The 27,966-nt window shown below is 51.8% G+C and overlaps 1 protein-coding gene across 1 annotated transcript; it reads left to right on the top strand.

The window, feature by feature from the left end:
- Window positions 1–27,966, top strand: DNAI2 (dynein axonemal intermediate chain 2). Its single transcript, XM_047709131.1, has 14 exons — window positions 1–93; window positions 6,095–6,288; window positions 7,640–7,801; window positions 8,848–8,969; window positions 11,866–12,008; window positions 12,971–13,084; window positions 17,073–17,212; window positions 18,296–18,418; window positions 20,564–20,787; window positions 23,890–24,025; window positions 24,520–24,666; window positions 25,376–25,603; window positions 26,370–26,372; window positions 26,680–27,966. The coding sequence occupies exons 2-14, from the start codon at window positions 6,106–6,108 to the stop codon at window positions 26,761–26,763; spliced, it is 1,809 nt and encodes a 602-aa protein (XP_047565087.1). The 5' UTR covers window positions 1–93; window positions 6,095–6,105; the 3' UTR covers window positions 26,764–27,966.

The raw sequence follows: 27,966 nt of genomic DNA, 5'->3' as shown, positions 1-27,966 counted from the left end.
TCCGCAGGGCTGAGCCGTTTGAGAAGCGCTGGGGCCGGCGCTGTGGTTCAGGTGTTTCCCTTGTGGCCTGGAGGTGACAGGAGAGGACCTACGGTAAGGGCGCGGGGCTGGAGAGGGGAGGAGAGTGAAACGGGGAGCCCCAAGAAGCTCCTCGTGGGGGCAGCCTTTGGGGATAGCTCCTCCCGGAAGGTGGGTGCCAGGTGTCCCACTCCATCCCCCTGGCTGCCCTCGGCACTCTCTCGAGTCACAGGACCCTGCTGGTTCTGGTCACCTAGACTCCTACACCCCGAACTCCCAATTAGTCTGCTTCTGATCCACCAGTCTCCTGGAGGGACAGGAGGTCTTTAAAGGGTTCACAGATGGCTGGCTGGAAAGTACAATCTGGGCTGGAGTGGCGGGAGGTGGCCTTTCTGATAAAGGGGGGGGAAGGGAATCCATAATTATTGATCACCGACTAGGTCGCAGTTCCCCTAAATGCATGGCTTTATTTACTCCCTAACCCGAGGGGGACATTCTTAAGCCCACTGAGATACCATGCTCAAGGTCACAGGTTTACTTTCACCTTCCGGCAACACGTTCAAAGTTTATCACAATCTCTGGAATCACAGAACTGTGTTCTTGGCTTTCAGACCCTGTGTGCTCTCCCCTGTCACATCTATGCATAGCTGTGCTTTGTTTTTCTGATCAGAAATGGAAGAGGGGGAGAGTTCTAGGGGAGAGCCCCGGGGGACAGGGCTGGTACTCAGCATGGGACAGAGGGAGTGCTGGGCTCCTTCCTGCACCAAGAGCTAGGGACGGGATGAGGGGGAACTCTGTAGTCTGTCCTCAAGGAGACAGCATTGTAGTGGGGAGAGCTGGTGAACCTCAAGGCAGCACGCTTCAGTCCTGGGGACCTCCTCCCACCTCTGCCTGTCCCTATCCTCCATGTGCTTGAAGCTCAGCTCAGGTTGACCCCAGTGTGCCTCGTGTTGTCCTCGTGAGATGCCGTGGTAGGGGGCAGGTTGGATTCCTAGAGAGATCTGCCTCATTTGAAGACAAGTGAGTCCCTTAGGACCCCACATTCTAGAAGGTGCACAAGGACATAAGAAAGAGGGAAGGAGGGGCGCCTGGGTGGCTCAGTGGGTTAAGCCTCTGCCTTCAGCTCAGGTCATGATCTCAGGGTCCTGGGATCGAGCCCCACGTTGGGCTCTCTGCTCAGTGGGGAGCCTGCTTCCTCTATCTCTCTCTGCCTGCCTCTCTGTCTACTTGTGGTCTCTGTCTGTCAAATAAATAAAAATCTTAACAAAAAAAGAAAGAAAGAAAGAAAGAGGGAAGGAAGCGCCCCACCTGTATTCCTCTGCCAGGCCAGGTGCCATACAGAGGCCGTCAGTTCCTGGTGCAAAAACTGGAGGCCACCCTAGGGCCCAGGAGGAAGAGAAAAATGCTCTCGTGTTTATGTTAGGTGGAGGCCAGCACGGAGGGAAAGCAGCCCCCCTCCTCTCGCCTCTCTACTAAGCTCGCAAACTGCCACCCCTCTCTCAGCCCCATCCCAATCTTGGAAAACCCACTTTCTTTTATTTCTTTTTTTAAGATTTTATTTATTTGACAGACAGAGAGACAGACAGAGAGGGAACACAAGCAGAGGGAGTGGGAGAGGGAGACTCAGGCTTCCCACCAAGCAGGAAGCCTGATGCGGGGCTCGATCCCAGGATCCTGGGGTCACGACCTGAGCCAAAGGCAGAAACTTAACAACTGAGCCCTCCAGGCGGCCAAAGCCCACTTTCTCTTAAGTCAGGGAGGTTTTTTCCAGGAATCACTTTGCTCATTATCATCGCAAAGAGGAGTTTTTATCATTGGTGAAGGTTCCAATCCGACAACCCTGGGACGCGGGAGACAGTTGTCGCTTTGATGTTCGCCAGCCCTGTGTGTTCTTGTGTTTGAGACTCCCCGCAGGGTCCTGCCTGTCCCTGGGTCTCTAGGTTCCCACGGGTGGGGGCCCCCTCCCCCAACGGCCCCAAACTGGCAGCAGGGCTGTCCCCGCCCCCCTTGGAAGCCGGCTTTGCAGACAGACAGCAACGCCTGGGGACGCCCAGCCACGGGCCCTTGTCCCACCAAGCGGGAGAGACCTCCTGAGACCCCCGTGCTGACCCTGCTATTCATCTTCAGGCCCCGCCAGCTTGTGAGAAAGAACCCGCTCTGGATATCTGAATGAGCTGTCTTCCCGTCACCGGGCCAGGCTTTAAATGTCCCTTCTGTCTGCCTCCAGATAGAAAACAATGCCTCTGTTCTCGATCCTGGCTTGGCCTTGGGAGGCACCAAGAAGGAAAGCAAAGCTGTTTAAAATATGATCTGTGCAAAAAAGGTTATTTTTGTGCCTCTGGAGTTTCCTCCCGCTCTTAAGCCTCCTTGTGTCTCCAAAGAGCTGGCTTTTTCAGCAACTGTCTTTTCGCAGAGGGAGTACCAGGCAGCCCCTGACTCTGGGGACACTGGAGCAGCCCCGTGGCCCCTCAGCGCTCGCCCATGTTGAATGAACACGTTAGGGCCACCTCCTGCAAGTCGTGCTTCTGCTCCTACCCTCTGCTGTCCAAGCCATCGCTTCTACCTCTCCTGGTACAGGAGAGTTTCCAAACCGCGAGAAAGAGCGACAAATTCTGTTCTCTGCCAGTCTGTTTCCGGTCCAGCTGTTCCTGGGCTGGGAGTGGGTTGGGCGGCGCTGTCTTCAAGGAACAATGTATGTGGATGCAAAGGGACCTGGAAGTTAACTCTCCCACCCTCACCCCCTTGCCCCTGCCTCAGCAAGGCCAAGGCCACCCCAGGCACGTGCTTCTGGGCTGGCCCACAGCTCTTGGCCCTGTATCCCAGGGGCCAGCAGCCAGGACCCAGTGGTCTGGTTCCCTGCAGACTGGGAGGGGAGGGGAGGCAGATGAGACATGTGTCTGATCGTAATATTAGATCTGGGGGGATTGTGAAAAACGCAAATTGCCAGACCCCGTCCCAGACACAGGGTCAGCATTTGCAAGAGGGGGCCTGGGTGTCTCCATTTTGCAAAGGAACATCCCAGGTTTGAGACAGGCCGGCTGAGAGATTAAGAACCCTCACTGTAAGTCGGTGGTTCTCACCTTGGGCTGCGCAGTGGGATTAACTGGGGAGTTTGGAAAATCCTGTGTAGAGACCCTGATTTCATTCCTCCGCAGTTTAACCCAGGCCTTGTGATTTTATAAAGCCTTCCAGGAGTTTCTAAACCTAGAGCCAAGGTTAAGAATCACCGCTTTAGAGCCAGATGGCCCTGGGCACTGGCTCTGCCTCAGCTTAAGAACTGTGACCTTGAACAAGGTGTTTGAGGTCTCTGGGCATTGGTTTCTTCATACGCAGAATGAGAACTGTCTGTGGGGGGCTGTGGGGGGCACGCAGTGAGGGATCCTGCAAACTGCTTTTCACAGCATCGGGGACCCGCAGGTGTCTGTATATTCTGGATGCAAGTCCTTTATCAGACACGATTTGCAGATATTTTCTCCAAGTCTGTGGCTTGTCTTTTCATTTTCTTAATGTTATAAGGTTTTTTTTTTTGTTCATTTGTTTTCTTGGTTTTTTTTTTTTTAAGATAGTTAACTTTTTTCTTTTAAGATTTTATTTATTTATTTGACAGAGAGACAGCGAGAGAGGGAACACAAGCAGGGGGAATGGGAGAGGGAGGAGCAGGCTCCCCACTGAGCAGGGAGCCGGATACGGGTCTTCATCCCAGGATTGGGGGATCATGACCTGAGTGGAAGGCAGTCGCTAAATGCTTAATGACTGAGCCACCCAGGCACCCTTTTGTTTTGTTTTGTTTTGTTTTTAAGAGAAAGATTGCCCATAAGTGTGAGCTGGGAATGGGAGGGGCAGAGACAGAATTTTACGGGGTCTCCACGCCCAGTGTGCAGCCCAACACAGGACTTAATCTCATCACCCAGATATCATGATCTGAGCCAAAACAAGAGTCAGACGCTTAACCAACAGAGCCACGCAGGTGCTCTAATGTTATCTTTTGAGGTGCAGAGTGTTTAATTCAAATGAAGTCCAACTTACTAGTGTTTTTGCTCTTATGGGCCATGCTTCTGGTGCCGTATCTAAGGAATCTGCCCTATCAGGGTCACGAAGATTTCCTTTCTGTGTTCATCCCCCTTAGTTTTATAGTCTTAGCTCTTACATTAACGTCTGTGATCCATTTTGCATTAATTTGTGTGTGTGGTGTGAGGTAGGGGGCCATGGTCATTCTGTCCCACATGAATGCCCAGTGGGCCCAGCACCCTTTGTTGAAGAGAACATCATTTCTCCATTGATCCGCCTTAGTACCTCTTTCAAAAATCAGTTGGTCATAAATATAAAGGTTTATTTCTGAACTCTCAATGCCATTCCATTGATGGAGTATCCATGGATGTCCAAGGACGTCATGTCCATCTTCATACCAGTACCACGCCTTCTTGATTATTCAGTTTTAAGTAAATGTTTGCTGAATGAGTTAGTGAGAGAATGGAAACTATAAGAACAAATACAAGGCATTAAGTCTGGCATTCACAAAACCTATGAATTCCTAGAAAAGTCTATGTAATTAGATTTCCTTTTTTTTTCTTAAAGATTTTTTTTGAGATTTATTTATTTATTTATTTGACAGAAAGAGAAACAGCACAAGCAAGGGGAGCAGGAGAGGGAGAAGCAGGCTCTCTGCTGAGCAGGGAGCCTGATGTGGGGCTTGATCCCAGGACCCTGAGATCATGACCTGAGCCAAAGGCAGACGCCCAAACGACTGAGCCACTCAGGCACCCCAGATTCCTTTTTTTTTTTTTTTAAATAGACTCAAGTTGGGTGCCCCGGAGGGCATTCTTGGGCAAAATCTCCAGTACATTGCTTGATAAAATGAGGGACTCTATCATCTCTATTGCATTTTTCATCTGTTTCCTAAGCTTGGACATTTGTCTGTGGGTTTTACTTAAAGCAGGACCTATGTCCTCCAAGTATGTTCCCACCAGGTCCCCTTCCGGTTCAAAGGTAGCAACATCTGCTTACAGGCAAGAACCTAAACTCTGGGTGACCAAAGACCTTTAGTTGTAAATCCAAGCCCGGCAAGGCTCCTGTCCAGACGTCCTCCCCACGGCTCCCACCCACTCATCCAAGGGCTCTAGGCAGGCCCATGAGCCTCATACCCACAGTCTGAACCCTGGGGAACTTGCCATCAAAGACCCATTTTCTGAGAGTTAGGAGTGTCCAGCAAAGAGCAACTCTGCTCACCTCCATAGTACAGTCTTGTAGACAGACCTCATCAGCTGGCCAGCCATGGAAGTCACCAAGCTCGCAGACCCCACAGAGTGTCCTGGTATAACAGGGGTCAATGAAGAGAAGAGCTATCTGTGGGAACTGCTCACTGCATTTCTACGACTCCCAGTTAGCCTTTGTGAGGAAACTTTTCTGTGTGTCTGATCCTTGCGTTCCTGTGGCCGAGCAGCCTGAGAGCGTCAGGTGTGGGAGTGACTGAGTGGCCCAGCCACAGTCAAGCAGCTGGGGAGAGTAGCAGGACCAGAACTTAAAGTCAGGATCCAGCCCAGCTTAGAACTCTAGGAAGGCAGTTGTGGATAATCAGGTGGTTGGGTGGGCGTTTCCAGAGAGGCCTGGGGCTCTCAGATCCATGGGCCGTATAGACATGTCCAGCACGTGGCAAGGAATTTAGTCCAACATGATCGCCTCAATATTTCTTCTTGCCCCCACAGTAACCATATTAGCTCAGTAAACAATACTGTTGGGTAAGTCAGGGCTGTGGAGTCAGGCAGACGGCTAGACCCCTTATGAGCCATATGGTCCCGGGCAGAACACTCAGAGTGTCTCTAAGTATGAGATTCCGCCAAGTCACATGGGGATGTTATTGTCCACCTCAGTGCAAATGCAAGAACGGAACCAGATATAACGTACATAGTCATTACTCGATAGATGGTTTTTATAAATGCAGATGTGGCTTCTCAACAAATCCCCTAGGAACCCTCCTCTCAATCAGACTGGGAATCTGGAACTACCCTTGGTGAGGGGAAGCAGCCAGGTGGGGCCCCTTACCACACACCGCCCTCTGCCCCCCACCCCCGCCCCACAGTCTCCGGGACCATGGAGATCGTGTACGTGTACGTCAAGAAGCGAAGCGAGTTCGGGAAGCAATGCAACTTCTCCGACCGCCAGGCCGAGCTGAACATCGACATCCCGCCCAACCCCGAGCTGGCCGAACAGTTTGTGGAGCGGAACCCGGTGGACGTGGGCGTCCAGTGCTCCACCAGCATGTCAGAGCACGAGGTGGGACCCAGCCCCAGGGCCCCGGGCCGGTGGAGGTGTGGCCGGCCAGGGTGGGACAGCATGACCCCGTGAAGGACCCCATGACCCACCATGGTGTCTGGGGCAGGAAAAGACCCCGCACCAGTCGTTCCCCAGGCCAGGTGAATGTGACTCAGGTTGCTGTCTCTCCTGTGGGCTCTGGCCTCACCCCTTGGACCCTTGCTAGAGTTGTCTTGGGCATGTGGCACACCTGGGAGAGGTAAACTGAGGGAGTGGGGATTCAGATCTCCAGGCACCTGCTCCACTTGTGAACAGGAAAGGGTGCTATGGAAAGTTCTAGTCAGAAGGGCCCCCATGATAGGAGAGTGGAGGGTCATGGTGGAGTTCGAGCTCCCTGCCTTTCTAAAGGGGAGGGTGAGCCACCTCAATTGTGTCAGGCACTGCTGAGAGAAAACAAGTTTGAAGGAGAGAAGCCACTTGGTCATGTCCCAGATCAACCCAGTGAAAATAACACTTGATTTGGCCAAACACAATTCATGGGCAGCTCCAGTTCCTCCCGGCCCAAACGCACTGAGTTCCTTGCTCTCCCGGGGCTCACTGCTATCATGGGGATCGGGGGACATTGTCCTCGGAGTAGCCAAATAAACAAGATAGCCTTAGGGTCTCCACCCCATGAAGACTAGTTGCTTTTGTGAGCCCTGGCCTAGAGAAAAAAGAAGGGGAGTGACTGCTTCCTGGGTTTGGGGGTCTCCATTTGAGGTGATGAGAAAGTTCTGGAACTAGATGGCAGTGATGGTGGCACAACATCGGAAAGTTCCTTAATGCCACAGAACTGTACATTTTTAAATGGCTAAAGTGATAAATTTTATATGTTTTTAACCACAATTTTAAATGGGGGTGGGAATAGAAAGGAGGCAAAGTGGCAAGTTTAAGGGGTAAACTATGACTGTCCCTACCGTCCTCCCCGACACAGAGAACATGCAGAGCAATCCCTCCCTCTCCATCATTTCCATCTTTAAGTGCCCATGACATTGTACAAGGTAAGGCGCAGCAGGCTCACTCACTTCTTTTCCTCCGGGATCACACAGAACAAATGGTGGGCTCCTCTGATCCATTAGGGTTTAGATCAAGTCAGAACTGGATTTCCCACGGCCAGCGCCGTCACAAAGCTGCTAGCTCCGTAGGGCAGCACTTCCGTAGCCACCTGTGACCGTCTGAGGACCAGAAAGTTCCTTGCTGGAACCTGACCGTATTGCGGCTTTGACCAGGGGATCGCCTCCAGGGGACAGGGGGCCTGGGATGCTGGTTGGCGGTCATGGCCTCGTGTTAACACCTGGGGCAAGCACGCTCTCGCCCGCGCCCCTCTGTTCAGGCCAACACGGAGCGGTTTGAGATGGAGACCCGGGGGATTAACCACGTTGAGGGGGGCTGGCCCAAGGATGTGAACCCCCTGGAGCTGGAGCAGACGATCCGGTTCCGGAAGAAGGTGGAGAAGGATGAGAACTACATCAACGCCATCATGCAGCTGGGTTCGGTGAGGCTTCCTGCAGCTCTAGCCACCACTCCGGCTCCCCGCCCGCATGTGAAGCCCTGGGTGTGCCAGGCTCTGTGCTCGGCTCCTGTGGGTACTCGGGGCGAGAGCACTGACTACCTTCAAGAACCTTCTATCTGGGAGCAGGCCAACCCATCCACAACAGCAAACCAAAGGGGGAAGGCGGGAGGGTGTGAGGGCTGGACAGGCTGTAGGGGGAGGGTGACAAGAGCTCCCCTTGAGCAAAGAGGACCCCAAAGAACCCCCTTCAGGAGCCACCTGCCAATAGGGATCATTCATTCACTCAGCACATGTGGATTGAGCATCTACCCTCTGCCAGGCCCAGCAGAAATTGCAAGAATGAATTGCAAAAAAAAAAAAAAAAAAAAAATCGCAAAAATTTCCATACATCCTGCCCCAAAGAGTTTATAATCTCCTAGAAGTCAATGACAAATACAGAGATAGCACCCTATAAGGTAGAGGACACGCTGTAAGATGAGGGATAACTTGCTATTTTGCTCTGTAAGGCAGGAGATTTGACTTCCTGCTGAAAGGATCAGGGAAGGCTTCCTGAAAGAGGATACCCTTGAGCTAGGCTTTTCCTTGCTGGGCATCTGGGAAAATGGTGAGGGCCTTCTGGGTTGCAGAACCAGAACATGGGTGTTGTCTATGAAGCGATTACCAATTCTGTTTGTCTGCAGCAGTGTTTCTTCACCTTTTTTTTTTTCATTGTTGTCCCCAATGAGCCTTTTTAGACATTTTTTTCCTAATTGCCTCCCCCTGAAGTTTTAATACCATACGTACATTGTTTATGTACTCTATGTATATTTGTGCGTTCTACATAGAAAGTAATATTATTTTACCCCCCAAAACCAATTTTCACCCCCTTGGAGGTGATGGTGGCCTCATGGAGAAGGTATGGATGGGCAGGAAGAATAGGAAAGACTACTGGGTAGGTCTTGTCCCTCCCAGACTCCATCCCAGTCCTGGTCAGGCTGCACCCAGGGACCTCCCTTTCCCGCTAAGAACTTCCGACGTGTCCTCCTCAGATCATGGAGCATTGCGTCAAGCAGAATAATGCCATTGACATCTACCAGGAGTATTTTGATGACGAGGACGAAGTGGAGGTGACAGAGGAGGCCCCTTCAGCTAAAACCATCAATGTTTTCAGGTACCTCTCGAGCTAGGCAGATGTCTGGCTGATCTCTGTCACCTCTACGGGTGGGTGCTTCCAAAGGTCCCTCCTTGCCGATCACTCCATGCCGTGGGTACAATGCCATCTGTGCTCTGGTCTTGGTAAGAAGCAGAGCCATAGAACACCCAGCAGCCAACGGGTCCTTACCTTGGGGGTAAGGTCTGGTTGATGGAAAAGGAAGACAGACTCGAGGGAAAGACTAAGGGAATTTGCAAAGCTGGGTGCAAGTCTAGTTGACTCATGCAGGGCAGAATGAGCACAAAGTACAGGACATCTGTGACCCAGCAGCACCGTGGGCAAATAGGACCCTCCTCCCGCACTCATGGGAGTGCACCTGGTAATGACCCCCAAGGACAGCAGTTTGACAACAGGACTTTGTCCTATAGATACATGTGTGTGGATTCACTGTGTGTGTGGACATTCACTGAAGTGGGGCGTGGGCTATAGCCAAAGACCGGAACCAAGCTAAATCCATCGGTAGCAGACTGCTTCTAGCAATTCTGGTAGACCTACACAGTGGAATACCATGCAGCCATCAGAATGAAGGAGGCAGATCCTTCCATGACAAGATTTACTTTGTGAAGCCAAACCAGAGCAAACAAGGTACAGAACAATATGTAGGGTAGCACTATTTTTTGTTAAAAAAAAAAAAAAAAAACGACAAAATACACACACACACACACACCCCTGAGATTTTGGAAGTGGCTAGCCTCAAATGCCAACTCTGAGGGATTCATTGTGCTACCGTGACCCTCTGAGGGTCCTGGGAATTACTTAATCCTGTCCCAGCTCAACTAGGAAGGACACTTTTGTGATCCAGGTCTGGTCGTGATGTGCGAAGCAAGACCAAGGGCTGCAAGGGGAGGGTCCAGGGCAGGATGGGGTCTGTCCCAGCCTCCTGGGGTCTGACCTTCCATAGGGACACCTTAGGAGGATGATGGGTTAGACATCATCCCATCCCAACCTCTACGTTTGACAGATGAGGGGACTGACCCCAGGTGGGGATGGTGCTCAGGACGCATGGTGGGTGGGCGACCCAACCAAGGATGGGACTCTGGTCTTCTGGATGCCAGCCTGCACTCCTCTCACTCTAACAGTGCTCCTAGGGAGGAGTGAAGTGGTGGAATCAGTGGGTGAGAAAGTCACTTGGCTTTTCACTTTCCTTTGTTCCTTCTGATTTCTTCAAGGACAAAGTCTCAGTTGGGACCTTTTCTACTTCTTACTCATTCTACTTCCTGCCCTTTTTTTTTTAAAAAAATTAAGAGTTTATTTTTCAGAGCAGTTTCAGGTCCACAGCAAAACTGGTTAGAAAGCACAGAGAGTTCCCACATGCCCCCTCCTCCCAGCACCCCCACAGCCTCCCTGCCATCAACACCCCGGCCCAGAGTGGGGCCTTTGTCACCATCATGAACCACCATTCTGATACAGCACCATAACCTGGGAGGCTTACAAACAATAGAAGCTTCTTTCTCACAGTTCTGAGGCCGGAAATCCCAGATCAGGGTAGACAGGCTCTGTGCCAGGTGAAGACCCACTTCCTGGTTCACAGGCAGCCATGTTCTCACTGAGAACTCACACGGCAGAAGGGGTGAGGCAGCTCTCCGGAGCCCCTTTATCAGGGGCTAATCCCATTCTGAATGGCTCAGGACCGAATTACCTCCCACAGGTAGTAGGAGGTACCACTACCCTTGGAGGTGATGGTGGCCCCATGGAGAGGAGGTTTCAACCTATGAATCTGGGGTGCACGAGAGTTAGCCTGTAGCAACCCCAAATCCACCATTTGCCTTAGGGTTCACTCCTTGTGCTATACCCTCCATAGGTCTTGACAAATGTATCATACAGAATGGTTTTACCTCCCTCAAAGTCCTGTGTTCCACCTATCCATCCCTCCCTACCCCCAAACCTTTGGCCAACGCTTGACCTCTTTACTGTCTCCGTGTGTTCCAGAATGTCACATAGCTGGAATCATACAGTTTTGTGGCCTTTCACAGACAAGTTTCCTTCGCTTAGTGATGTGCATTGCGTTTCCACCCTGTCTTTCCATGGCTCGATAGCTCATTTCTTTTTCATGCTGATTAATATTCCCTTGTCTGGATAGACCCCGGCTTATTTATCCATTCACCTGCTGAAGGATGTCTTGGTCGGACATCCTTCAAGCTTCAACTTGGTTGGTCCCAAGTCAGGGCGATTATGAGCAAAGCTGCTGAAAACATTCACATGCAATGTTTTGTGTGGACAAAACTTTGCAACTCTTTTGGGCAAATACCAAGAATTGGAGGATTCTGCTTCCCTTTTTATTTCAGTAGCAATGGGAAACCAGAGCCATATCAGAAGCAGGAAACTCCCTTCACTTCCAGATCCTTGATCAGGCTCAAAACTTTCAGCAAATGAAAATATCAGACTAGAATTTAGTATTTTTTATTTCCATGGGTATTTATTATTATTTTTTATTTATTTGTTTATTTATTTATTTTTTATTTCCATAGTATTTATCATTGCCTTCTGTTTACGGCTGGCGAGGGTGGGTTTTTGATTAAGAGAGTCCTCTAAACTTTGTTCTTAAAATAAATTTCTCTGTGGGGCGTCTGGGTGGCTCAGTTGGTTGAGCATCTGACTCTTGTTTTAGCTCAGGTCATGATCTTGGGGTTGTGAGATCAAGCCCCGTGTTGGGCTTGGCACTGGGCGTGGACCCTGCTTGGGATTCTCTCTCTCCCCCTCTCCTGTCCCCTGCTCTCACACTCTCTCTTTCCAAAAAAAAAAAAAAAAAAAATTTTTTTTTCATAAAGAAATAATTGAGTAAGTAAGAGGTAAAGAGGTGTGGGAAGGCTTCAACCTCCATTCTAGTCTTCTGCCCTCTTCTTTTCCTGTAAAGGGACCCCCAAGAGATCAAGCGGTCAGCCACACACCTCTCCTGGCACCCCGATGGCAACAGGAAGTTGGCGGTGGCATATTCTTGTTTGAATTTTCAGCGGGCACCTGAGGGCATGAGCCACGACTCATACATCTGGGACCTGGGTGAGAAGTGGAGGAGTCCAGGTGGCCAGGAAAGCTGCCAGGGGGTGGTGGTAGGGGAGAGGTCAGAAGAGTACAGGAGTGGAAGATAGAAACTACAGACCAGGGACTTTCAACAGGGCTGGTCCCTCGTAGGAAGGGACCAAGGACCCCAGGAAGCCGCTCATCCCTTCCCTGTCTGGGTTCAGACGCAGCCAAACCAGAGCTGTATCAGAAGCAGGAAACTCCCTTCACTTCCAGATTCTTGATCAGGGCATTCAAGACCAGACTCCAGCAAATCCCAATTCAGACAGACTCCCCTCTGTGCCAACTTTCCTGGCATCTGTCCTTCACCCATGGCCAGGAGGAGCAGTGTGTCCACTTGGAAGCACAGACCTGTTGTCTCTCTCTAAGAGCTGAGCTTGGCCAGGAGCCGGTGTTGAGGGGCTACACACAGTCAGACGTCCCTTCACTGTCACCAGTGTGAAAATAAATGTTAGCCACTATGAGTAAGTGTAGGCGTCAAGCTCAGAACCAAGCACACAATGCTCTTGAACAACCCAACAAATGCTTACAGCCACCCTGGGGGCTGAACTCCACCATTAATCCCCTTATACAGACAAAGAAACTGGTTTGGAGAAATCAGGGAGAATTGGTCTTATGTAAAAACTTTGTGGTCAAACCTGGTTTCCTACCAAACCCACAAAATGGACACACACACAGACACATAGACACATAGACACACACAACACACACACTACTGATTACGAGAGAAAACCACCAGAAGAGCCCTTAGGGTCAAGAGTTCCAGATCTGGTCACCAGGGCCTAGAGGTTGCAGCCTGGAGGAAGACGGGGGGGGGGGGGGGTTCCAGGCTGCCCCTTGCCACCTCTCACTTCGAGAAGGGTTAAACTCTTTGACCCTGTCCTTCACTTTCTAGACCATGGTCCCCAAATGGGACCATTTCTTGTGTGTTTGTTTTATAGAAAACCCCAACAGGCCTGAAATTGTCCTAAAGCCATCTTCTCCTCTTGTCACCTTGGAGTACAACCCCAAAGATTCCCACGTGCTTCTGGGAGGCTGCTACAACGGGCAACTCGGTAAGGACGGGCCCAGCCCCCGCCGCTGTCCACCAGGGCCCACATGCCTGCTGGGCCTCCTGTGGGGCACAAAGGGAGGTGGGGACTTCCCACAGCAGATGGGCTCCAGACATCCGGGCGGGTTGGGGTTTGCTGATAGCTCAGCTGGGTCTCCAGTCATAATAGTTCAAGGAGGTCTGAAACCAGTTCAGAATAAAAAGTTTTAAGAAAATTATAAGTCAAGTATAAAGTCAAGGAGCATTCACCGCCCACCTGCCCCAGCTGGAATAGAGTAGCTAGGGGGCAGAGGGATAATGAGACCTGTGAGGAGCTCCATCTCAGGAAAGGCAGGCAGAGACACCTGTACAGGGATGGGTGTGAGTGATTCCCACCATGCACAATGAGTGGTGACACGTTCCCTCTTCCTTTGATGATCAGGAGCATTTGGTACGAATTCTTTAAATGTTCAGTAGAATTCACCAATGAGGGCATCTGGTCCTTCCTTACGGGAAGTTAAAAATTGCTAATGCAGGGGCGCCTGGGTGGCTCAGTGAGTTAAAGCCTTTGCCTTCGGCTCAGGTCATGATCCCAGGGTCCTGGGATTGAGCCCCACATTGGGCTCTCTGCTCAGCGGGGAGCCTGCTTCCTCCTCTCTCTCTCTGCCTGCCTCTCTGCCTACTTGTGATCTCTGTCAAATAAATAAATAAAATCTTTAAAAAATTTTTTTAAATTGCTAATGCAATCTCTTTCTTAATTAATTCATTGATGGATGGATTAGAGAGTACAAGCTGGGGCAGGGGCAGAGGGAAAGGGAGAGAGAGAATCCCAAGCAGACTCTGCACTGAGCGTGGAACCTGATGCGGGGCTTCATCGCACATCCCTGAGATCATGACCTGAGGCGAAATCAAGAGTCAGAGGCTCAGCTGACTGAGCCACCCACGCACCCCTCTAATGCATCCTCTTCATTTGTTCTGGATTGCTCCACACTTTCTAGGTCTTCTCGAATCAGCTTTGGTAGTTCCGTTCCCCTTTCTTTCTGTTTCTCAGATGGGTCATCTCAAATGACCTCCCTCCAGCTCAGTGGGTGTCTTCTGCCGGCTCACATATGTTGCTGAGCCCCTCCACTGAATTGTCATTTCAGTGAACGTATTTTTCAACTCCAGAATTTCTATTTTGTTCTTCCTTTTAGAAAGAATTCCTATCTGTTGGCGTGCCTGGGTGGCTCAGTCAGTTAAACCTCTGACTCTTGATTTCAATTCAGGTCATGATCTCAGGGTTATGGGATTGGGCCCCCTATCAGGCTCCTGCTGAGCGTGAATTCTGCTTGAGATTCTCTCTCTCCCTGTTCCCCTACCCCTCTCCTGCTCATGCTCTCTCCCTATCACCACAACCACCACCACCACCACCACCATCATCATCATCATCATCTCTATCTCCTTATTGATACTTTTTCTTTAGTGAGATATCATTCCCATACTTTCCTTTACTTCTTTAGATACTGTTTCCTGTAGCTCTTTGAACATCCTTAAAATCAAAGATGTAAAGTCTTTGTCCAATAAGTCCAACAGTGGTCTTCCTTGGGCTCAGTCTCTATTTATTGCCTTTTTCCCTGTGTATAGGCCATATTTTCTCATTTCTTTGTATATCTTGTAACTTTTTTGCTGGAAATTACTCTCTTTACATGATATAAAGTGACAACTTTGGAAATCAGATCCTATACCTGCCCAGGGGTTTGTTTTCCTTACTGTTTGTTGTAGTGGTTCACTGCTTCAGTGAATATTCTGGACCAATTTTGTGAAGTCTGTACTCTATCCTCAAGCACCTGCAGCCAAACAGTCTTTGCTGAGAGCCCCCGTGTGCCTGTTTGAGCATACCTGCCACACTCAGCCATGCAGCTGCCAGCCCTGCCTGAGCCTCTGCGCAGAGCCTCGGGGTCAGCCAGAGGCAGAGGCTTAGGACCTCCCTTGTTCTTCCCTGAGCATGTGCTCAGCTCTGGGCATGCATGCAGCCCTGCCCAGGCAGGTGGCCTTCCAGATCTCCAGGAATATGCTGGAGCTTTTCAAAGCCCCTCTGGACATCTTGTTCTCCATGCTTACCTTTTAAGCTTTGTGATTAGTTTGCTGTTGGCCCACCTTCAGGAAGCTGCAAAGTTACTCAGTTGCCTGTAATTATCACCGTTTTCAATAGCTATCTCCATAATAAGATATTTTTTCACTCATCAAGCTCCAAGTCAAGCCGAATACAGACAACTTGCAGGAGAACCACCAGGCAGGTCAGACAGTCGCGGTTCTTTGGACGGGAGACTCTGAATGAGCTCTGGCTGCATTACCCCTCTTGTGGCTGCCCAGCTGCAGATTTTTACCAGGAAGGTGGAATGTTCTTTTTATTTTTTTGAGGCTGCCCTGTGGGACTTGGAGAATGTGGGGTCTTAACTTGGGCAAGTTAAATTGCCCCAAAACTCACTGTCCTTACTAACATTCAGCTTTCTCCTGAACACTCTCTGGATGGCTGCAAACTTTGGGCTAATTTGGTCTGAAAAAGTTGACCGATAATTTTTACCAGTTTTCTCATTGCTTTGATGGAGGAAGAGATTTTCAGAGGTCCTTAGGCTGCTGATTTTGCTGATGGAACACCCATAAAACTGGTTTTTGGATCCCTGGGGAGCTTGGAAGGACACTGCCCACATGGGCCCTGCCTGCCTGCCTGCCTCCACCTCTGGCCCCCAGACAGCAGATACTCAGCCTCTGTGGCTGCATCCCAGGCCTGACTTGACCTTGGCCCTAAAAAGTCCTCCCTACCCTCCTACCTTCACATGTTCTCTTCCTTCCCCTTCTTCCTCCCAGAGTGGGAGCTAGATGGCAGGGAAACTTCTTAGACACTCTTCTGAGGCCTCTGACTACCGCCCCTCAGGCCTGCTGCCTCCTCCCTGGGATCAGTCATGGGATCCCACAAGTCTCCGGCCAAATTACCTGATGCCAGGGCTCTAGAAAACAAACAGAGCCACTGTGCATGATTTATTCAGGAGCCTTGCCTTGCTCATTATTCATAACCCCTTTCAGGGCTCATCCCACCAGTTCAGAACAGCCTGGGGTTTGGGGGCTCTGCTGCCTGTGGGAGGTGCTGCAGGGGGACCTACCCTTGAACACTGCTCTGCCCTGACTGAGCAAGCTTATCTTAAAAAGCCCATATCTGGGCCAGGCCGCTCCAGGGGCAAACGCCTTGGAGTTCAATTCCATAAATCAAAACATGGATTGCGTTTCTGTTGATTTCCTAGAAATAGCTCTGGGTCATAGAGTGGGTCCTTGCTGCACACTCATGGTAAAATGAGAACGCAATCTGTCAAGACGGAAACTAGATAAGTTTCAAAAGTAAAGCAGCAGAGGTGAAGCCCCAGTAATGGGTGTGAGTAAAGGGTCTGTGAGTTGCATTCCCATCTCCCAGCAGGGGCAGCCAAGGTGTGGAAGATAAAAGGGAAGGCATGTATGCAGCAGGAGAGATTTGCCTCAATGTTCTTACTTTCAGGAGCCTTTCTCCGGGGGTGGAGACACTCTTCTCTCTGGCTGTATATACCGGGTCATCCTAGGCTCATCCTCAGTCCGTACTCCTTCTCACTCTTTCCAGGAAGCTTGCCCTGACCACCCCCACTTGTCCCTCACCAGACTGATCCCAGCATGAGCTGTGCTTGCACCATCCCCCTTCCTGCCTCTCAGGGACGGGGACCATCTTATCCCAGAGGCTTCCTGAGGGTCTAGTGTGGTACTCAACACATAGTAGGGGCTCGACAGAAATGAGTGAAGCTTGCACTCTGGGAGTCTTCCCATAGAGATTGTGTGTGAACTTCAAGGGTCGGTAGGAAACTCAGGCAGCTTGGGACCAAGCCTTGATTCTGAAAAACCACATTCCTGCCAAACCAAGAGAAGCAGCATTCCTCCATCGCCTCTCCCCGTATCCAGAAAGGGAGTTTGGGCTTCCGTTCACCTTCCCCTCATTCTGCCCCCCTCACCCCCAGCCTGTTGGGACACCCGTAAGGGCAGCTTGGTGGCGGAGCTGTCCACCATTGAGTTCAGCCATCGAGATCCTGTGTATGGCTCCATCTGGCTGCAATCAAAGACAGGAACTGAGTTCTTCTCGGCATCCACAGATGGGCAGGTACTGGCCGGCCACTGTTGGGGGCAGGGTTGTGGGGAGCAATGACACTTCCCTGGTTCCCCTTCAAAATCCCAGGAGGAACGTTTCCTTTTGCATTTTATTTTAAAATTAAAGAGTAAGTAATGCATGCACATGGGACAAAATCCAAAAGGTACAAAAGGGCAGAGAGGGAAACACCTTCCTCCCACATCTTCCCACAAGCCTCCCAGCCCCCCTTCCCATAGGCACCCACCTGCCTCAGCTTCCTATGGCTGCCTTCAGGGATAGTCTCTGTATACAGGAGCAAATACATCTGTCTTCTTCTTCCTGCACACCTTACACGTAGGTAAATATCTGCACTTGATATTTTTCATTTAGTCTATCTTGAAGATGGTTTTATACTTCATAAAACACTGCCGTGTGCCCATTAAGAACTCCATTAGGGGGGTGCCTGGGTGGCTCAGTTGGTTAAGCGTCTGACTCTTGATCTCATCTCAGGTCTTGATCTCAGGGTCATGAGTTTGAGCCCTGCATGGGGCTCCACACTGGGCATGGAGCCTACATTAAAAAAATAAAAATAAAAATAAAAAAGAACTGCATTGGCTATGCCATAATTTATTTAAATGGATTTCAATATGTTGTCATTCTAAGAATAACGTAACAAAGAGTATACTTGTATATAGGTCTTGGCACACGTGTGAAGGTACACCTATAGTGTACGGTGGGATTTCTGGATCAAAGCATGTGGGCAGTTACAACACTGCTACGTATTGCCATATTGTGGGGAGGCTTTAAGAGTTCAGATCCCAGGGCCCACATTTGGCGATTTTGATGCAGTAAGGTCTGGAGTGAGGCCCCAGTTTCTAGATTTTACGAAGCTTGCCCATAACCCTGATTGTCAGCCAATTTTAAGACTGTGGGCCAGAGTGGTGGTTCTCCAAAGCATGTTTGTCCCGCAGGTCACTAGGCACCTCTAACACCCACCCCTTTGGTCCCAGTGATGAACCCCGGGAAGGTGGCGGGGGTGGGGTGGGGAGAAGGGAAGGCAAAAGCCAGGAGAATCGAGGCGCCTCTGGTCTCACAGTTGCCCTGCCCTCCGATCAGGTCATGTGGTGGGATATCCGAAAGATGAGCGAACCCACAGAGGTGGTGATCCTGGACATTACCAGAAAGGAGCGGTTGGAGAACGCCTTGGGGGCCATCTCCTTGGAGTTCGAGTCCACTTTGGTGAGTGTCCCAGCTCTTCCTTCTCCCGCTTTCCATCGCTGGGGCAGCCAGAGCAGAGGGCGGGGCAGGCCAGGACTACCGTGTGCTCGTGGCTGCTCCACGGAGGGCCATCCCTCCCTCCCACGGTCATCCTGGACCTACGTGGTCTTTCCAAGAACTCTCCAGCAGGGGGCAGCAGAGTTTCTTGCGGAAAGAAGCCGAGCCCTCTCATTCACACACAGTCACTAGCTAGTGGCCCCCGCTGAGCAGAAGGCAAGCTTTTGCAGAGGACAGGATTCCAGAAAGGCCTCACTCTGTGGGAAGAGCCCTGCCCAGGACCAACAAGGAGAGGCCACGCTCTGGCCCTGCCTCGTGTGGGTCGCTTCACTTTCTGAAGGGAAGGAAGAGATATTGGGGAAGCAAGTGAGGTCAGAGGAGGATCTTCGGAAAACCAGAGCACAGGCATGATTCCAGTACTAGTGACGGGAAGGGATGGTAAAGAAATACCGAAGCGGAGCAGTAATGTGAATGTGTCAGAGGACAGAAGCTTCTGGAAGCAGCAAACGAAGACACCCCCCCCACCTCCAAAGCAAGGAAACAACTTTCCCAGATGACTCTTTGCCTTGGGCTGGTTCCTAGTTTATGTCTTCCTGAAGCCCAGGCCTGGCTCCCACTGGGGATTATCCCTTGTTTGCTCTCAGATCATGTGACATCATTCCTAGGCCCTTGGGGCGTGGAGGTGCTCTGGCCTCACCCCTGCCCTGGGAGTGCTCACCAAAGGCTGGGGAACCAGCTGGTGAGATGAGGTGGAAGACAAGTTAACAGACCCCCACCGCTGGGCATGGTAGTCATGGCAGAGAGGACGCAGAAAAGCCTTCTGTCCTGAAACCAGGGGTGTCTAGAGTAAGTGCTGGATATGGTGTCCGTGCCACCACCAGTCCCCAGCCTTCCCAGGCTTGCAGCTGAGCGCAGGCCGTGTGCCAGACACTAATAACTGTCTTGTGTGGTAACGTTATTATCCCTGCTTTCCAGATAAACAGATGAGTCTTAGTGGGCAAGTCACCCACTCTAGAACATGGAGCCACCCGGGCTCAAACCCAGGGGCTCTGACTCCAGGCCCAGGCTCGCCTGGCCAACCCCACCAAGAAGTCTGAGACTGGTGGCATGGCCGCCCATCCGGATCCGGGCACTTCTCCCCGTGACTGGCTTGCAGGAGTCTTGGTTTCCTTCATTACTCACGCTTCTGGGCCTTTCAAGCTGTGTCTCTTCACTTTCCTTTGACCTCCAACCTGAAGTCCAGTTGTTTCTTTTCTTTTCTTTTTTATTTTAAGATATTTTTATTGTATTTTTAAATTTTTTATTAACATATAATGTATTATTAAGATATTTATTTATTTATTCATCTGAGAGAAGAGAGAAAGTACGCATGCACACGAGTGGAGGAAGGAGCCAAGGGATAGGGAGAGAGAGAATCTCAAGCAGATTTTCCACTGAGCGTGGAGCCCCATGCAGAAATCGATCAACCTCATGACCCTGAGATCATGACCTGAGCCAAAATCAAGAGTTGGACACTTAACCTACTGAGCCACCCAGGCGCCCCCTGTTTTTCCTGTGTAAAGCCATGAACTTCCTTCCTTTTTAAAGCCAAACGATCTTCCACTGTGTACAGAGCCCACCCCGTGCGTCCATCCAGTGTCACTGGGGTTGGGACACTTGAGTGGCTTTGACCTCTTCGCCTCTATGAATAAAGGTGCCAGGAACAGTTCTACCCAGTTCTGCAGGGAGCCGCTGGAGCCTGGGTGAGGGGGCTTTCTAGACTCTGTGTAGCAAAATGCCTCATGGACACAATGGTGCTCCGTGAAGAGGTGCTCATCACGTGACTCCTGATGAGTCTCCCCAGGACCAGAAGAGTCGAGAGGGCTTCATTAAGATGGGGCGCCCTGGCGCGAGATCGCAGTGGTGGGGGTCTGATAAAGCTGGGAAGGCGGGGGGACAGCTCCTTAGCAAGGGCTGCGGAACAGCCTGAGCAGAGGCTTAAAGCAAAGGCCCTCCCAGCACCTTCAGCCCCCTCCGCCCAGATCCCAGGAGGCTGCTCGCCATGACAACGAAGCCCCAAGCTTCGTTTCATGGCGCCTTCTGCTCCTGTGTCAACCCCCTCCCCCACAGCCAACCAAGTTCATGGTGGGCACCGAGCAGGGCATTGTCATCTCCTGCAACCGCAAGGCCAAGACATCAGCCGAGAAGATTGTGTGCACCTTCTCAGGCCACCATGGCCCCATCTATGCCCTCCAGAGAAATCCATTCTACCCGAAGAACTTCCTAACCGTCGGTGACTGGACCGCCCGCATCTGGTCAGAGGACAGCCGGGAGTCATCCATCATGTGGACCAAGTAAGAGGGAGGGTGGGAGGGGACAGAAGGGGCCAGCCCAGGAGTGCCCCGAGCCTCCGTATGCCCACCCACAACATGGAGAGAATGCCCCTCCACACACACCAGAGCTTGTGTTGGGAGCGGCCTAATCCGGCCACTTTATGGAGGAATGTGGTTCCAGCAGCCTGGGCTGGTAAGAATAACAGCCTTGGGTTCATTTGCAGGACCTCAAGTCAACCCCACAAGTGGGTAGCACAGTTCTTCTTGTCCCTCGTGGTCTGTGTCGGGGAACAAAGCCATGAGGAAGTAGAGCCACTGCTCCTGGCCCCTCAGCTGGTGAGGAGCAGAGGTGGGATTTGAATGGAGGAAGCTTGGATTAAGAATCCAGACCCCTCAGCAGGACAGCTTCGTGGGTTTCCTCTCCTGGGAGGGTGGGCATGTAGGAACCGAGAGGGACAGAGCTATGAGCTCTGGCGTTGCATCAGAGACGCTTGTGGACTCGCCCAGTCTGCCCAGAGGAGAGGCCAAGGGGATGCCGGAGACTGAGCGCCCCAGCGTGGTCCTGCTGCCCCTGGGGGAGCCGGGGAGAGCCACATCCATGGGGATGTTACAGTGCGGGTAGAGCCAAGAGACCAGAGCAGAGGCCTGAGGTTGGGGAACATGTGCTCTCTCAGCCTTCACGTGTGTGGATCTGGGGTTCCCTTCCAGCTCACGTGGTCACAGGTCCAGCAGTGTTGTTGCCACTGTGGACCCGGATGGGCATCTTCTCTTCCAGGGATTCCTAAATCTGGGGGCATTAGGATCTCCTGGGAGGAGGAGTTATTATTATTATTATTTACTCTGGACTCCAAGGCTGTTTTATGGGATCTTGCATTTGACCGAGGAATGGGCATGATAAGGATTTCCTCGGGGGCTTTATGACTCTGGCTGCCTCTGTTTTTGGAGCGGAGGTCTGGGCCAATCTCTTTATTCTCCAGAGGGTGCAGAGGGTAACACTTGTTCCAGGTCCCACGGGGAGTTAGAGCTCCACACCACCTACCCAGGTTCTGACTTTTTCATCATATATATTTTTTATATACATATAATAAATATGTACATAAAACATATATAATTGTTGAATATATATATACATATATATTCAACCATTTTATGGAGGTGTCATCGACATGGAAAAGGTTGTACTGAATGCACACAGGCTCCATGAATCGGGATAAGTTACACAGGTGCAACCATGACCACCATCAGAGCCATAATCATACCCATCACCTCTCTCCTGCCCCCTTTATTATATTTATTCTTAGGGGAGTGGATGATAAGAACACTTAACATGGGTTCTACCCTCTTAGCAAACGTTACTAGTTGCTACAGTGTGGTTAGCTAGAGGCACTACTAGATCACACTAGATCTCCAGGACTTATGTATCCCACGTAAATGAAAGTTTGTACCCTTTGACCATCACCTTCCTGTTTTCCTCCTCCCCCACACCCCCAGCCCCTGGCAACCAGAGCTCTACTCTCTCGCTGCTGTGAGTTTGACTTTCATGATTCCACATAGAAGTGAGATCATGAAGTATTTGTCTTTCTGGGCCTGGCTCATCTCTCTTAGGATAACGTTCTCTGGGTCCTTCCACGTTGCTGCAAATGGCAGGATCTCCTTTTTTAGGGCTGAATAACATCCCATTGAATCTATAGACCACATTTCCTTTATTCATCCACCGTCTGATGGACACTTAGGTTGTTTCCATCTCTTGGCTGTTGTGAATAATGATGCAATGAACATGAGGGTGTGGGTATCTCTTTGAGATTCTGATTTTAATTTCTTTGGGTAAATACCCAGAAGTAGGGGTGCTGGATTGTTGGCTAATGCTATTTTTAATTTTTTGAGGCCCCTCTGTGCCATTTTCCACAGTGGCTGCACCACTTTGCATTCCCACCAACCGTGCAGGAAGATACACTTTTCTCTGCGTCCTCGCCAACACTGTTTCTTGTCTTTTTGATGACGGCCATTCAAACAGGCATGGGGAGCTATCTCCTTGTGTCTGTGGTTTGGTTTTTCTTTTTTTTTTTAATCTCTTTGTGCTTTTGATTTGTGCTTCCCTAATGATGAGTGATGGTGAGCACCTTTTCATGAACCTATTGGTCATCTGGATGTCTTCTTTGGAGAAGTACCTGTTCAAGCCCATTGCCCATTTTTTAATCGAGTTACTCCCTATGAAATTTTTTGGTATGAGTTCCTTATATATTTTGGATATTAACCCTTTATCACATATGTGATTTGCAAATGTTTTCTCCCATTCCTAAGTTATTTTTTCATTTTTCAACTTTGTTGTATAGAAGCTTTTTACATTGATGTACCCCACTTGTCTATTTTTGCTCTTGTTGCTTGTGCTTCTGGATTTATTTCCAAGAAATGGCTGCCAAAGCCAATATCAAGGAGATTTCCCCATGTTTCCTTGCAGGAATTTTATGGTTTCAGGTGTTGTATTTAAGTCTTTAGCTCATTTTGAGTTGATATTTTGTATTTCTTCCTCATAGCAGAAATCTTCGAAAGTCTAAATCCTACCATGTAGGAAGTATAGCACTCTTCCTATGTCAATATTAGGAACTTCTCTGTGCACACTCTTCCTCTGATTCCTTTCCGTGAGTCCCACGGCTGGAAGACTGGGCCTAGATCCAATGCCATGCACATGTTCCCTAGAGCTGTGGGGAAATACCAGTGGCCAGCCCCTTGGCAGGACCGGAGCCTTTTTTTCTTTTTAAGATTGATTGAAAGAGAAAGAGCATGCAAGCATGGGAGGGGCAGAGGGAGAGGGAGACAAGCAGACTCCCCACTAAACACAGAGTCCAACATGGGGCTTGACCCCAGGACCCTGAGATCATGACCTGAGCTGAATCAAGAGTCAGATGCTTAACCAGCTGAGCACCCCAGGCCCCCCAGGCAGACTGTGAACTGCTGGTGAGCGGGTTGGCATGGCTAGAAGTCAGACAGAAGAAAGAACTTCCTGCCCAGCAATGAGTCCCTGGAGTCCAGGGAGCCTGGATGAGCAGAGCCATTGCTCAACAGCCTCTCTGTGCCCCCCAACCACAGTAGTCCTTGACCAGTGACACCCCCGGGTCCCCCCAGGTACCACATGGCTTACCTCACCGACGGTGCCTGGAGCCCAGTGAGGCCGGCGGTCTTCTTCACCACCAAAATGGATGGGACCCTGGACATCTGGGACTTTGTGTTCAAGCATTGTGACCCTGCCCTCAGCCTGAAGGTCATGTATATCCCACTCCTCATGCATCGAGGCCTTTGGGGTCTGGTGGCTCAGTAGAATCACCTGGGAAATTTAGAAAGAAGAGAGAAGCAGAAGGCCTGTGTCTCCTCCCGTCAGACGTACGCCTCAGGCAGCCCGGGCATGGGCTCCTGGCAGCGGACCCTTCCAACCTAAGCTGATGTCATATTTGCATAGCTGGAGCCGAGCCCTGTTGGCTTAGGCCATGGAAGGGCACAGGGTTTGGAACACGGCAGGATGGCCGTGGGGCTGGACGGAGGGGGTGGAGGGTGGGGGATGGGGTGGGGGGGTGGACAGTGAGCAAAGGGCGCAAAGGGTTCTGACAACCCATCTCAGAGCGTGACCTTCATTTTGCGAGTCAGGGGAGTCACCGAAGGTGTTTGAACACAGAGCTTGACGAAGCGCCCCCATCCCCGGGGGCCAGATCGTCAACGAGTCTCTCCTCCCCAACCGGGTCTGCCGGGACCTTCCAACAGGTGTGTGACGAGGCCCTATTCTGCCTCCGGGTGCAGGACAACGGGTGTTTCATTGCCTGCGGTTCTCAGTTAGGAACCACCACGCTGCTGGAGGTCTCCAGTGGGCTGTGCACACTGCAGAGGAACGAGAAGAACATAGCTTCTTCCGTAAGTGCCCTGTGCAGACCCAGCCCACGGCAGAGCAGGCTAGCCAGAGTCAAACGTCAGCCCCCCCCCACCTCCCGGGAAATGCATGGACCTTTGGGGAGGCGGCGTGGTGTCCCCCACATGAGCAGGTAAGTGGGGTCAGGATGTCTGAACTCGCCGTGACCTGCCTGCACAGCAGCCCGGGGTGAGTGACCTTACCCCTCCGGGCTTTGTCGCTGTCAAAGTGGTTTGATAGGTCAATTTGTCTGGCTTCACAGATGACATCTCTTTGCAATAGACCCTGTCGAAGGGTCAGAGATGCCCTTAGAGAAGACACAGGGAAGGCAGGGATCCTGGGGAAGGGGGTTGGGAGGCTGAGATCTGTCACTACATACCCCACCTGCCCTGAGGGACCCCGGCAGCATCTCCCCAGCACCTTGGGCACACTGGGGAACTGGAGGCTTGGTGCTGAGGCCTGGGGCCGAGGGCCCCACAGTGCACAGCTGTAAGGGCGTTCTTCACGCTGCCATCTTTGTTCTGGAAACCCCTCGGAACTGGGCGACTTGGCAGCTCTGCTCCTGCCTCCTGACCTCAATGTCCAGTCCTCCTTTCTTGCCCTTAGTGCTGAGAACAGACCCCTTTGGGGCTGCACTGAGCAAAGAGAACTCTGGCCGCTGGCCGCTGGCTGCTGCCCTCCTCCCACAGGCCTCCCTGTCCCTATGTGCACCAGATATTTGAGCGGGAGACCCGGCGGGAGAAGATTCTGGAAGCCAGGCACCGGGAGATGCGGCTGAAGGAGAAGGGCAAGGCGGAGGGCAAGGACGATGACCAGAGAGAGGAGGAGACGACCCTCAACCTGGAGGAACTGGTCACCAAGGCCGAGGAGGAGTTCTTCGACATCATCTTCACGGAGCTGAAGCAGAAGGAGGTGGAAGCCATCAAGAAGAAGCCAAAGCCTGTAGGGCCCCAAGCGGGGGCACTGGGTGGGAGGGGTTTTGGGGGGAGCCCCAGGCCTGGGTTCCTCCTACTCGCTGACCTCCTGGGTGACCTCAGGAAAGTGGCCTCAGCAAGTGGACCTTAACTTGTCCATCCGGGAAATGGGGAGAATGACTCTCTTCCTCCTGAGAAGTCTTAAGTCTCCAGGTGGACGGCCCCGCTTACGAGAGATGGGTGGTGGGCTCCTGGGTGTCGACGGAGCGGGCAGGTGGCAGAAGACAGGTAAATGCTTGGAGAGCACAAGCCAGTCCCATGTCACGAGCTCTTCCCGCTCTGTCTCCCTGCGCTGGGGCTGAGCCCGGCTCTGATGTCTGCCGCTCCTTTCGCATCTGGAAGCATTTGGCTATGAGAGGCCTTATCCTCACACTGTCTGCGCGGCAAGGCGGGGCACAGCCCTCCCTCCGCTTACTGCAGAGGTGGGACTGGAGTCCCAGCTTCCCGCCCATCCCGCCCTCCAGCAGGCAGTGCTGACGGTGGCCACCCTCCACGGTGCAATGTACCCAGCAGACAGCGGGCTTGGTGCTGGGGGTCCTGAATGGGGCTCATCCCGCTGCTCGAACACCCCCTCTCGGAGAAGCTGGGCCTCCACAGGGAGTGCGGGCCACAGAACAACCCCACTTCGGCCTGCCTTTCTCTTAAGTTTTCTGAGGTTGGCCAGAAATTCTGGGGTCAGGGCTGAGAAAGCAGTGCGGGGTCCTTACCCCTGTTGTTTCTATTCCGGGTCACAGACCTGTGAGGAATCATGTCCATTTTACAGGTGAGGGGACCAAAGAGACTCCTCGAGGTCACCCAGAAAGCGCAGTGACAGACGTAGGACTCGTATCCGAGTCCGTCAGATGCCCTAGACCTTGCCCGCCCTCTGCACCCACCAGCTTGGAGCACCCACTAGGCCCTTGAGGCCGCGGAGCTGGTAGCGGTCTCCTGAGCACCCGGCAGCCCAGGCCTCCACCAGTGGGCTGTTTTGGCCTCAGGGGATTAACTTCCCAGGGTGCAGGGGAGCCCCGCCCCCGCCCCCACAGTGATTCTGCACGGTTTCTGCATCAGGGTATGGAGGCAGATGAGGAGATGGAAGGAGAGGATCAAGGGGAGGAAGAAGACAACCGTGCCGAGACTCCGGCCTAGAAGGGCCAGGCCAGCCTTGCCCGCAGCCCCACTGGCTCTGCACCCCCGTTTCCCTCCGTTTCCTGGCACAGCGCTGGCTTCGCAAGTGGGCACTGAGCGCCTCCCTTAAAGCATCAACAGAGGGAGGGCTGGGGGAGCAGAGGGGCCCTGACCCGACCCGACACCCCACAAAGGGCGGGCCCCCATTGACCCTCTGAGCCCAGTCCTACGGGACCTGCTGGAGGGAGGGAAGGGGCAGGGCTCATGGCGGAGCTGGGGACCCCTCCTCTCAGCCAGTTGAGCACACCCTGTCTTTCAGCCAGGCCCTGCCTGTTCCCTCGGGTTCAGCTCCCCGCAGGGCTTTTCGGGCAATCATTTTCCTGTGAAGCCTGCAGACCTTTTCCAAGTGGGCTTGCCTCAGCCGTGGCGAAGCCTCAGAAAGACCTGTGAACAGGGAGAGGGGCTTCTCCTTCTCCCTTTCTGAACCTCCCCTCTCCTACAACTCAGAAACATGGTCCGTCCGCTTCTAAAATGTTTCTGGGCAACCGCCCCACCCCCCTGCCCTGGCATGTTTACCTCGGGGAGGAGATGCACGAACGAGTTCGATTATAGCTGTTTGCCTGCAAGCTTTCCACTCTCTTAATTCTTACAAAATTAAATTAATAACAGTGCTAACAGCGAGTGCTCATTGTACGTCCTGTGCCGAGAGCTTTCCGTGTTCTCTCATCTAATTCTTTGTACAGAATCCCTGGAAGGCTTGTTCTTTGATTGCACCTACTCTCCAGAGGAACAATCAGATTCCAGGAGAAGTGGGGAGTCTGGCCTGGGTCACAGAGCTAGCGCAGGGCAGAGTAGGGACAGGAGCTCAGACATGCAGTCTCCGCCTGCCTGGCAGGCACATGCAGGGCCCGTGGCGACAGCAGGGACCGTGGTACAGCAGAGCACTCAGTGACCATTACCAGAAACGTCCAAAGCCAAGAGGTCTCCTCAGAGCCAGCTGTGCACCTAAAGTCCCCCAACCACCATGCGTTCTGTGGGTGTCGAATAGTCCTAACGGGGACCCACAGTTGCCCTTTAAAAACTTGCCTGAGTTTAGAATCCTACTGGGGAGGGACCCAGGGTCAGCCACCCTTTGTGACCAAACGAAAAACAATATGAAGTTGCCACTGTGGCCAGACTTTAATACGTGGGGGGCGCCTTGGTGGCTCAGTTGGTTAAGCGTCT

Source organism: Lutra lutra, chromosome 16, assembly GCF_902655055.1.
Source record: "Lutra lutra chromosome 16, mLutLut1.2, whole genome shotgun sequence".
Taxonomy (NCBI): Eukaryota; Metazoa; Chordata; class Mammalia; order Carnivora; family Mustelidae; genus Lutra; species Lutra lutra.
Note: the sequence above shows the minus strand (reverse complement) of the source record. Positions and strands in the feature narration are given on the sequence as shown.